This window comes from Rhinichthys klamathensis, unplaced genomic scaffold (assembly GCF_029890125.1).
Source record: "Rhinichthys klamathensis goyatoka isolate OS25496 unplaced genomic scaffold, OSU_Roscu_1.1 h1tg000019l_1, whole genome shotgun sequence".
In the NCBI taxonomy this organism is placed as follows: domain Eukaryota; kingdom Metazoa; phylum Chordata; class Actinopteri; order Cypriniformes; family Leuciscidae; genus Rhinichthys; species Rhinichthys klamathensis.
This window is the reverse complement of record NW_026606570.1, coordinates 7685732-7698159: the sequence shown is the minus strand read 5'-3', so window position 1 is coordinate 7698159 and position 12428 is coordinate 7685732. Positions and strand designations below refer to the sequence as shown.

The window sequence follows — 12428 nt, the reverse complement described above, 5'->3', positions numbered from 1 at the left end:
GACATGTTTTACAGTCCCAGGCAGAAAGAAGCAGGATATCTCGACAAATCTCCCTCACTCCAGACACCTATTCCTCCATCGGCACTCAGAAATACTCGAATAAGGTGATTCACCCACACAAACACACACTCCTACACACAAACACTCTATCAAAGCACATTTGCTCTTTCGTGACTGATTATGCAATTCTGTCATTGCTGATGGTAGATCTGCTCTGTGAAATTCTTGGAACTTTTACGTTTGTGATAGTGCCTTTTGTTCTTCCAGTTCCTCCTGCTGAAGTGTGATTTACAGTGGAAGTCTTCTTTGTATTCTCTGGGTGATGATGAGATTTTTTTATTTCCCTCTCTTTCCCTTGACCTGTTTCCCTCTGGGTTTCTGTCTCTTGGGTTCAGCCTTGCAGTCATACTTCCTCCTTGTCCTCCTCCGTCGACCTCATAAGTGCCTCAGATGACGTGCACAGGTTCAGTGCTCAGGTAGAGAAATGACACTACACTAGTGTGGATGAACTGCAGGCGTATGGTTGTTTGTAACTCGGAGAAATGTTTGTAACTTTTTTTGCTTGTATACTTTCAGCAACACCTCATGCCTCTTGTTTTGTTCACAGGTTGAGGAGATGGTGCACAGTCACATGACCTATTCTTTACAGGATGTGGGTGGAGATGCTAACTGGCAGCTGGTCATTGAAGAAGGGGATATGAAGGTGAAATATAGTTCAAAATATTTTATTTTTAATTTGAAACTGAGCTTGTTGCTATGGAAGCCTGTTTCCATATCAGAGTTAAAAAAAAAGCCTGTAACAATGCCTGTAACATCTAAGCTTTATATCTTTGGGATTTATTTTTCTTGCAATTATATCTCTCTCTCTCTATATATATATATATATATATACATATATATATTAGGGCTGTCAGTTAAATGCGTTATTAACGCAAACCCATTTTAACGGCGTTAATTTCTTTATCGCTTGATTAAGTCTTTTTGGCCTAGCAAACTTTGTAGTTTTTTCACATGCTTTTGCAACAGGAGGTGCAGCCCATTCATTTCAATGGCTTGCGCCGCGCGAGGACGTTTTGAAAGCGCAAGCGGATCTAGCTAGACCGGAAACAAAACAACAGGCACGACGCACACACTCGTTTGGGCGTGCGAGCCGGCCAAATAGTAGGTTAACGTTACGTTTTGAGTGGATGGCGAGCGCGAGACGCCTCAAATGGATGCCAATAAGATTCTGAATGGAAAGTTTACTTTTAAAAAGTTGCCAAATGGTTCCATTGACAAGACCAAAGTGATCTGTGTGTTTTGTCGTTGTGAACTGAGCTATCGTCATCGCAGCACGTCTGAAATACCACTTGAAGGCCAAGCACACACACACACACACACACAGCTGATGCGAATTCTCCGCTCCCTCGTCAATATCAGGACCTCGTCAGTATTTCTTTCACCCTTTTATTGATGGACAACGTTACATTGTGTGAGATTATTTGCTCCAAGTGAGAATGTTAGTGTGAAATTGAACACAGTACATGCCAATGTTGTTTTCAATAAAAAAACATTTGCACAAAGCAACCCGATCCACTTTTCCATGTTGATAAGAGCATTAAAATGAGAAAAAAATAATGGGACAAAAAGAAATCAAGAGACATTTAGAATAGATAAAAATGTGCGATTAATTGCGAGTTAACTATGGCATTAATGCGATTAATCGCGATTAAATATTTTAATCGTTTGACAGCACTAGTGTGTGTGTGTGTATATATATATATATATATATATATATAGTGCATCCGGAAAGTATTCACAGCGCTTCACTTTTTTCACATTTTGTTACGGCCTTATTCCAAAATGGATTAAATTCATTATTTTCCTCAAAATTCTACAAACAATACCCCATAATGACAACGTGAAAGTTTGTTTCAAATTTATTACAAATAAAAAACGAAAAAAAATCACATGTATATAAGTATTCACAGCCTTTGCTCAATACTTTGTTGAAGCACCAATTACAGCCTCAAGTCTTTTTGAGTATGATGCTACAAGCTTGACGCACCTATTTTTGGGCAGTTTCTCTCATTCTTCTTTGCAGAACCGCTCAAGCTCAATCAGGTTGGATGGGGAGTGTCGATGCACAGCCATTTTCAGATCTCTCCAGAGATGTTCAATCCGGTTCAAGTCACAGAGTTGTCCTGTAGCCACTCCTTTGTTATCTTGGCTGTGTGCTTAGGGTCGTTGTTCTGTTGGAAGATGAACCGTCGCCCCAGTCTGAGGTCCAGAGCGCTCTGGTGCAGGTTTTCATCAAGGATGTCTCTGTACATTGCTGCTGCATTCATCTTTCCCTCGATCCTGACTAGTCACCCATTTCCTGGATGGTATTGCCCAAGTGATGAGCGGTGCCTGGTTTCCTCCAGACATGACGCTTGCCATTCAGGCCAAAGAGCTCAATCTTTGTTTCATCAGACCAGAGAATTTTGTTTCTCACTGAGAGTCCTTTAGGTGCCTTTTGGCAAACTCCAGGCGGGGCTGTCCATGTGCCTTTCACTGAGGAGTGGCTTCCGTCTGGCCACTCTACCATACAGGCCTGATTGGTGGAGTGCTGCAGAGATGATTGTTCTTCTGGAAGCTTCTGCTCTCTCCACAGAGAAACACTCGAGCTCTGTCATTGGGACCTTCAATGCTGCAGAAAGGTTTCTGTACCCTTCCCTAGATCTGTGCCTCAATACAATCGGGTCTACAGACAATTTCTTGGTCTTCATGGCTTGGTTTGTGCTCTGACATGCACTGTTAACTGTGGGACCTTATATAGACAGGTGTGTGAGAATTTTCTTTCCAAATCATGTCCAATCAACTGAATTTACCACAGGTGGACTCTAATCAAGTTGTAGAAACATCTCACGGATGATCAGTGGAAACAGGATGCACTTAAGCTCAATTTTGAGTGTCATGGCAAAGGCTACGTTTACACATAGCCGGGTATTTAGAGAAACGAATATTTTCCCCCTCTCCGTTTTCAAAAATAACATCGTGCACACACCCGCATAAATACGCCATCGAGCGCCATCATAACTATGCCAAACCTATGGGTGGCAGTGTAGGGAGAAGCATAAAGCCATGCAAGCCAATCAAAATCCTCAGAATCGACAAGAGAGAACCTAAAACCTCGTTTCTCCCAGTTTACACGGCAACACATAACCGGCGTTTTCAGAAATCTCCACTTTGCCCGGAGTTTTTAGAAATAATCGTTTTCTGTGATAAAAACGGCGTTTTCGTGTAAATGAGAGGGCAAAACGCAGAGAAATATCTGCGTTTTCCCATCGTGTAAACGGGGCCAAAGGCTGTGAATACTTATGTACATGTGATTTTTTTTTATTTTTTTTTTTTTTATAAAGGTTTCAAACAAACTTCTTTCACGTTGTCATTATGGGGTATTGTTTGCAGAATTTTGAGGAAAGTAATGATTTTAATCCATTTTGGAATAAGGCTGTAACAAACTGGAAAAAGTTAAGTGCTGTGAATACTTTCCAGATGCACTGTATGTGTGTTTGATATATATATATATATATATATATATAGAAATCCACACTACCATTCAAACGTTTGATTTCAGAAAGGTTTTTGAAAGAAGTCTCAAATGCTCACCAAGGCTGCATTTATTTGATAAAGAAAATACAGTAAAAACAGTATTATTTTGTCACATTATCTTTCAGAATTAATATTAATATGCTGATTTGGGGTTCAAGAAACATTTCTTATTATCAATGTTAAAGTTGTCCTGTTTAATATTTTGCAGAAACTGTGATATTTTCAGGATTCCTTGAAAGAACAGCATTTATTTGAAATATAAATATTTTGTAACATTATAAATGCTTTTACTGTTGCTGTTGACTAATTTAATACATCCTTCCTGAATAAAAGTATTACTCTTTTTTTCTTTGTTTGTTTTTAAATCTTACTAACCCTGAACCTTTGAACGGTTGTGTGTGTGTATATATAAAATAAATGTATGTATGTACAAGAAATAAACTTGTTGCAACATTTGTTTTTGCAGGTGTATAGGAGAGAGGTGGAGGAGAACGGCATCGTTCTGGATCCTCTCAAAGCTACTCATTCTGTCAGAGGGGTCACGGGGCACGAGGTCTGCCACTACTTTTGGGACACAGCTTATCGGAACGACTGGGAGAGTATGTTCACCTCAGCATATCATTTTCCCTTTTTGATCTTCTAATCTAATATTGCCTCTGTTTAGACATCAGGTTATCAGACCCTGTATGTATAGGACATGGAAATCAGTGTTATTTTAGGCCCTGTTCACACCAGGTATTAAGATGCATTTTGGTCATTCAGATCAGAAGTGGACGAGGGACACATTCCCGTTTACACCCGGTGTTTTAATCTGTCTCTTTTGTCCACTTGTGACAACTTTTCTCCTGATTTCTTTGAGGGGAGGGTCTATGTTTGGGCGTTTTCATATCTTTCGATCTGATGGATGAAATGAGCTCAAGCAATTTACATACCGTTAACCACAGAAAAAAATACGGAGAGCAGCAGCTTTTGTTTTTTGCTTGGTAGCCACAAGACCATGGCGAACATGGTGAGTGCCTGTTAGAAATCAGAAATGGTGAGAGAACATTGTGCCTGGTACGTTTTTCATATTCAAACCAAACTTGGGTCTTCAGCCGACAAAGTTTAAATCCTGTCTGGCTAGCGTACTTCCCATAATGTTTACGCAGAAGGTCATTTGACCACATGAGCGTTTACCCTATGAAAACAATCCGGTCAAATGTGTTTTTTGACTACCTCTTGAAGTGGTTGAAAGTGGACGAGCTCAAAGCGTTTAATGTGCTTTTGTCAATAAAAAAAAAAAAAAAAAATTATTGCCATTTAGGTTTAATCTATTTTTGTTTTAGTTTAGTTTTCATTTATTTCCAGTTAATAATTGTATTGCTTCAACTTTAAACTAAAATTAGAAATGTTGACTTGAAAATGAGTTTGTTTTTCCATCTAATATTTATATTTTATTATATAATATATATAATATATATGGAAGTAAAATAATCCCAAATGTTTTTGAAACAAAAAGCCTGTTGAATTGTACTACTTGAAAAAAATATGCATTGCATTAACCCTGCTTGTATTTTAATGCATTGTATTTTTAGGGCTTGCATTTTTATAGGCTGAAATTTAGCATGGTTGAATATTTAAGCTGTGAATATTTCAAATCAAATCATTTCAAACACATTTTCATTAGTAAAATTTCAATAATCCATATTCACCTTTCATATTTCACTTCCAAAATATTCAAACTGATTAAAAATACAACCTATAATATTCAACAGGCGGTTTTCGGTCCATTTTATTTCGCTTTGCAAATTCGCTTCCACAAATTCAGTGGTTCAAATTCGACAGTAAATTCAACGTTGACATCCAGGAGCTGCAGGAAAAGCAGTAGATTACCGAGGATAATCTCCATCTGCTGTTAGTCAACATCACCAGCAGGGGGTGCAAGCGCGTGTTGTTGAGAAGACCAGAGCAACAGTTAGACTAGAGCAAGCCATTCATTCATAAAAACTCAGCATGCATTACGTTTTTTGTGACGATTATCTGGGTCAGTATATATGCGGAAAAGATGATATCTAAAGGCACAAAAGCTGTTTTTATGTTTCATTCATTGTTACTTTCCCTGTGTAGCCTTATGTTATCAGCTTTTTCTACAGTGAACGGGATTATAATCTGTTTCCCTCAATACATCATCATACTCAAAGATTCCCCGAATTCCGTCAGGACTTAAGCGCTTAAGGTAGCTTAAGTACAGTGATATAAAACACAGTACAGTGATATAAAAGACCAAACTCGCACCTTATTTGGAAAGTATGTATTGTACATGTACTGCATTAGATTAAACTGGGAAGTAGCAATTTAATATTGTTGTTCTATATTGTTAGTTTAACTAGTCGCTTTGGATAAAAGTGCCAGCTAAAAGACTAAATGTAAAATTGGGTTGACATTCGCACATTTAGGGACCGTCTCTAAAGTAACAAGTCCTATAGGCCTAAACGTTTCTAACTTCAATAGCAAACTTCAATCTATTTGAAAAAATTGCGCATTATGCCTGAGCCTGACACCTACACGAACACTTTACAGTTGGTTTTATGACTGTAAGTTGTTCTTTTCAAATGGTATTTAAGTTAGAAACGTGTATACCAATGTCGTATGTAACTTTAGAGACGGTCCCTAAATGTGCGAATGTCCAATGTCAAACCAAATTTATGCCAGTATATCACTGGGAAACGCTCAGCATTAAACTTTGCGCGTCAAATTCATATTCTGAGTCCATCTGCTAGCCTGCGAGTTTGGTCTTTTATGTCCATTAAGCTACGTTAAGCGTTTTATATGTCCAGCAGGGGAATCCTGACATATTGAGGGAAACCAAACCCTAGTACTGCATGCAGCACATCGCTGCAATATAAGGTTAAGGCAACTAAACAACCAAGAGAAATATGTCAAATGTAACACTGGATCTGTACATCCGCATCGGGGGAATAACATTATCGTTCATGGTAGAGAAAGATGCATGTAGGCTACACAGGAAAAGTAATCGTGAACACACTGAATTTCACATAAAACAGACGTCATAAAATCACAAATACACTTACATTTTTGTAAATAAGTTTTTATGAATGAATGGCTTGCGCTAACTGTTGCTCTGGTCTTCGTCAACAACACGCGCTTGCACCCCCTGCTGGTGTGGTCGACTAACAGCAGATGGAGATTATGCTCGGTAATCTACTACTTTTCCTGCAGCTCCTGGATGTCAATGTTGAATTTACTGTCGAATTTGAACCACTGAATTTGTGGAAGCGAATTTGCAAAGCGAAATAAAATGGACCGAAAACCGCCTGTTGAATATTTTAGGTTGTATTTTTAATCAGTTTGAATATTTGGGAAATGAAATATGAAAGGTGAATATGGATTATTGAAATTTTACTAATGAAAATGTGTTTGAAATGATTTGATTTGAAATATTCACAAGTTAAATATTTAACCATGCTAAATTTCAGCCTATAAAAATGCAAGCCCTAAAAATACAATGCATTAAAATACAAGCAGGGTTAATGCAATGCATATTTTTTTCAAGTAGTACAATTCAACAGGCTTTTTGTTTCAAAAACATTTGGGATTATTTTACTTCCATATATATATATATATATATATATATATATATATATATATATATATATATATATATATATATATATATATACATATATATATATATATGAGATTATATAATTAGAAAAACTTTTTTTTAATTGTTTTAGTTAATGATAATAACTGATGCAAATAATAAGAAAATGCTGCTTTGGTTATACATGCAAACACATTTACCTATTCTTTTACAGCAACAATTGAAAGCTTTCAAGTTGTTGAGACGCTCTCGGATAAAGCGGTCATCATTCATCAGACACATAAAGTAAAGCACCATTCACTATTGCATTATGGCTGGTTGTTTCTGAAATCATTTGTGGTTGTTGCAGTTGCATTGATATCTTTAGATACACTTTCTCACTCTTTTTTTGTAGAGAGTGTGGCCTGCCTCCCAGCGGGATGTGCTTTATGTATCGGTTATTCGTAAAATTCTCTCCACCAATGAGAATGATCCTGACACCTGGCTGGTGTGCAACTTCTCAGTGGATCATGACAGCTATCCAGTAAGTACCTGGACTGCAGAAGTATCCATTAAAATGTTTCCCTTTTCATACAATTTGATATCACAGACATTATTATTATTATTATTAGAAACCCAGAAACATATAAACAAATAATATTCAACATTAAAGGTATACAATAAGCTATGCATCAGAATACTCTCTAACAGAGGTTTCTCATGTTTTCTCCAGCCCTCTGCTAGATGCATTCGTGCCAAAATCAATGTAGCCATGATTTGTCAAACACTAGTCAGCCCACCAGAGGGAGACAAAGACATCACCAGGGACAACATCCTCTGTAAAATCACATATGTAGCCAACGGTAAGCCTAGCACCAGTGTTGTGTGTAACGCGTTACAAAGTAACGCGTTACAGTAACGTAACTACTTTTTCGGGTAAAAAGTAGTGTAACGCGTTACTACTGAAAATTTGGTAACGAAACGTAGTTCCTTTTTCAATTTCGCACAACGTTACTTTTCCCATGGACAGATTTGACAGCAACACTGTCTCCTCAGCTGCGCGCTTGCAATAGTCACAAGCTCCACATGGTACGTGACAGAGGCTGGTAGCAGAGCAATCAATTCTGTGAATTACACTGCGCAAACCAAAAGTAATACTCCCACCGGATGAAGAAGGGTTGGCTCTCCACAGAACATAAAATATTAATTGTATTGAATTTTTCGTGTTCGCATTTATGAGGAAAGAAACAATGTCATGGACGTAACAGTTCTTCCGACTTGACCGCTCTGAAAGCGGCACTAAAAGACTGCTTTAAATCTTTCACAGAGACCTCAAACAGGCATTTAAAACACCAAATATTAAGGATTGGCATATCAAGCAAAATAATATTCGATGATTGCTCGAAAATCGTACCTCTACCCCCACATGCTTATAAGACGGCGTTCGCTCAAATCCCGCTCCGATATTAAATGTCTCTGTATAGACCTGCGTGTTGTAGCCTAGTCATTAAAGAAAACGATTTAGTTTCATATTTATGTTTAAATAAAATAATTTATTTTTTAATTTCATCAATGTTGATTATATGAAAAGTGAAAAGCATGAGTAAGAGCATATGCGCAATCGGGAGACAAATGGAGTGGGCAGACATGATTTTGACCACTTCATTAAGTTTGTTTTTGTAGAAAGCCTTTCTTTAAAGTGAATTTCGTTTTTTATTAATTGTATCTTAATTTTAATCAATGTTTCATCAACCAATTGTCTTATTTTAAGCAGTAACTTTAAATAAGCAGTAAATATAGCAGGCAATATAATCAGGACTTCTCAGGAGCTCCGTGCCGGCGCGTGGACTGAGCTCGTCTCATAAATGAACCGAAACTTAGCGCAAGCTACTTGCCTCAAAGATCTGAGAAATATATAGAAAGTTTGAAATGTGTACTTTAAAACAAAACTATTCAAAACGAGAGAAAACAGACTCTCTGCTTATGTAATCCATATGAAATGTGCATTTCTCTCTGGCGCGTTCACTACTGTGAAGATCGCGAGTCAGCATCGTCAACTTTATATTTGCAGCCGACACTGACTGACAAAGAAAACACTTGTTTATTAATAAACAATTAAAATGTCTCCTTGCTATATTTGATATTCGATATTCATAATCATTTCTTTTGCCGGTTCTTTGTGACATTTTTCATGAACGCGTCACCACCGCTCAATAGTTAATATTGTGCTTTGGTGTTCAGTTTATACAGGTTTTTCAAATGTTATTTAAATAAATATATATTTTTTTTCTATCTCAAAATCTCTCCTTTTTTTTGTTTTTTTTTTCTAGTTTTTCAATAAGTAGCCTAGAGTTCATGGTAGAATTTTATGTAGGCCTACACATTTAGGAACAGATATTGGGTTCTGCCCAAAGTCAAGCAACATAAAAGTAACGTAAAAGTAACGAGTAACATAAAAAGTTACTTTCCAAAGGGCGTAACTAAGTAAAGTAACGGATTACTTTTTTAAGAAGTAACGAGTAATGAGAAAACACTACTTTTTAAAAGTAACTTCCCCAACACTGCCTAGCACTACAACCATGGTGCCAGTTTTCACGGGTCAGGGTGTCTGACCATCCTAATTGAACCCCTGAAAATAATTAAAACTAAAGTTTGGGTGGGTGTCTTAAAAGTACATACATGACTATTTAAAAGTTTGGGGTCAGTAAGTATTGTGACAGTGAAGATTTCATAATGTATTTTACAAAAGATTTCTATTTAAAATAAATGCTGTTCATTTGAACAAAATATTTCCACAAAAATATTAAGCATTTATATATATATATATATATATATATATTATTATTATTATATATTTTTATTTTATTTTTTTATAAATAAATGTTTCCTGAGCATATTAGAATGATTTACGAAGGATCATGTGACACTGAATGGAGTAATGATGCTGAAAATTCAGCTTTGCCATCACAGGAATAAATTATATTTAAAAATATATTAAATTATAAAATAGTTATTTTAAATTGTAATAATATTTCAACTGTTTTAGTGACCACAAAGTTAGATAAATTTGTCAGTATTTGACTTGGTAAACTCTGAATTACTTTTAGTTCTGTTGAACACAAAATGATATTTTAAAAGAATGTTGGTAACCAGACAGTTGACATTTGACATCATCTAGCAAAAGACATCTGGCTGTTTTTGACATTTGACATTTGTCAAATTGACATTGACAGTTGACATCTTCTAGCAAAAGACATCTGGCTGTTTAAAAATGTCAACCGCCCCTAAATATCATAAATATATAATTTTTACACTAAGGACATAAGAGTTTGGATTGTAATCTTTGTTTTATGATATACATGATATAAAATGTCACATTAATGCTGTGTTCATGTAATCCTAAAGTAAATCCTGGTGGTTGGGCCCCTGCATCAGTCTTGCGAGCCGTAGCCAAGAGAGAATACCCCAAATTCCTCAAACGCTTCACCACGTATGTTCAAGAGAAGACCAGCGATGAGGCTATCCTCTTCTGAACAACACCAGGTAACTCGCACCTTAAAAACAAGTGACTGTTTCCCGCTTGTAAATCACAACGCATTGTACATTTATTCCAAATTTTGTTTTCTCTTCCTACAGGTTGTTTAATCTACATTCCCAGTTTGCTTTCTGACTCACCTGAAGAAACGCCTTATTCACAATGCTCTACCATCACTCATGACAAAGCGCTGCTCTGCCCAAGTGCTCTTGACTCTTCAGAAACCTTTTTCAAACTGTATCCATACAGACTGAACAAAAGCGGTACACCAATGTCTGTAAAAGCACCTTTGAAAAGTCAAACACACTAGAACAACCAACACGGTCTGTTCATCTTCAAAAGGCCTTACTTGTTTTTTCGTAATTGAGCTGCGGCTCAGGTTGTTAAAGTGTTTTACATTTTTGTAAATATTTGATCATAGTTTGAGTTTTGACTGTGGTCTTGATGATATATATATATAAATATATATATATATATACTGGCCAATAGCCATTGTCTTAGGAAGACCCTTTCTGTCCTCGTGATCAAGAGGATGTCAGACTTCAGTCTCACAATCTATTGTACAGTTAGTGTATGAATGTTTAACATTATTTACATGTGAAGGCATTACACATTTTTGATTATTGTAATTTATAAATGTGGCTTTTGTCAAAGTGTATGTTTAATGGGTACTGCTAATATTTAAAAGTAGAGGCTATTTTGGTAGACCTGTAAAATGTTGGTAGTGACTTGTATATGACCATTATTCCATTTTCTTTTTAAGTTTAGTTTTGTTTTTTGTTCTAATTTTCAGAAGTTTCTAAAGTAATTTCTGCAGGTAGGTGGCACTTTGTTGTACAAATGCCTGTGTTTGGATGCTATTAGAGCGGTTTCATCGTTCCACTTTTCACACGAATTGGTTCATTATTACCTGTTGGTCTTCCATCTACACAATATATGTGGAATTACTGCAGTTGTGCCATTTCACAGTTTTATGTCACTTACTGTGGTCTAATTCACTGTATGGAAGAATTAATGAATGTGGCACATTTTCAGCTATCCCTAGACTTAAAGGAGTACCCCAAAATTGTCATCATTTACTCACTCTCATGTTGTTCCAAATCTGAAGAACTTTCTTTATTCTGTAGAACACAAAATAAGATATTTTGAGATGTGTCTGTTTTTTCTCTCTTGTATTGGTAACTAAATCAGTTTGGTTACCAACATACCTCAAAATATTTTCTTTTGGACGAACGAGAGTAAATGATGACAATTAAAAAAATTTGGGTAAACTATCCCTTTAATAAAGGCTTTAACTTTATGATTTGTTTAAGAGAAATGCATATGCAAGGCAAATCCATTTATTAATTGAATCATCTTACTATTGGAATGTGTTGGTTTAGTTTTTTTGTGACGTCAGTAATATTGTTTGCACTAAAATCCCATCATATTGTTTTTTCCCATACTAATACTCCAGTTCCGAACGGCTGATTTGATGCATGTAAGTGATCGAATCGTTGCATAACCTGCCTGCCGTCACAGATTTGCTGCTGCAGTACTGCTTAAGCACTTTTATTTAGTTGAATGGTGTGAAACTCTTAGTTCATGAAAGCAAGAACAAGAAACTAAGAAAAAAAACGTTCTCACTATTTTGAGATTGATTTGAGCTTTCAGTTGATTTGAGACAAATGTTGATTGCTTTAAAAAAAAAAAAAAGTTTTGTAAATGACTTCTATATATGTAGTATCACCAACT

General features: G+C 36.2%; 1 protein-coding gene across 4 annotated transcripts in view; it reads left to right on the top strand.

The window, feature by feature from the left end:
• cert1a (ceramide transporter 1a) overlaps positions 1-11154 on the top strand; it is a 35805-nt gene extending 24651 nt beyond the window's left edge. For 2 of the 4 annotated variants that reach the window (XM_056238120.1, XM_056238145.1), the window contains 9 exons: positions 15-104; positions 396-476; positions 608-703; positions 4043-4175; positions 7395-7465; positions 7575-7703; positions 7893-8022; positions 10565-10702; positions 10796-11154. In XM_056238120.1, the coding sequence (XP_056094095.1) occupies positions 15-104; positions 396-476; positions 608-703; positions 4043-4175; positions 7395-7465; positions 7575-7703; positions 7893-8022; positions 10565-10692 (858 nt within the window). In that variant the 3' untranslated portion in view covers positions 10693-10702; positions 10796-11154. The remainder of the gene's footprint in view (positions 1-14; positions 105-395; positions 477-607; positions 704-4042; positions 4176-7394; positions 7466-7574; positions 7704-7892; positions 8023-10564; positions 10703-10795) is intronic. The other 2 variants (XM_056238130.1, XM_056238138.1) reach the window with 2 other exon arrangements.
• Positions 11155-12428: the final 1274 nt, after the last annotated feature.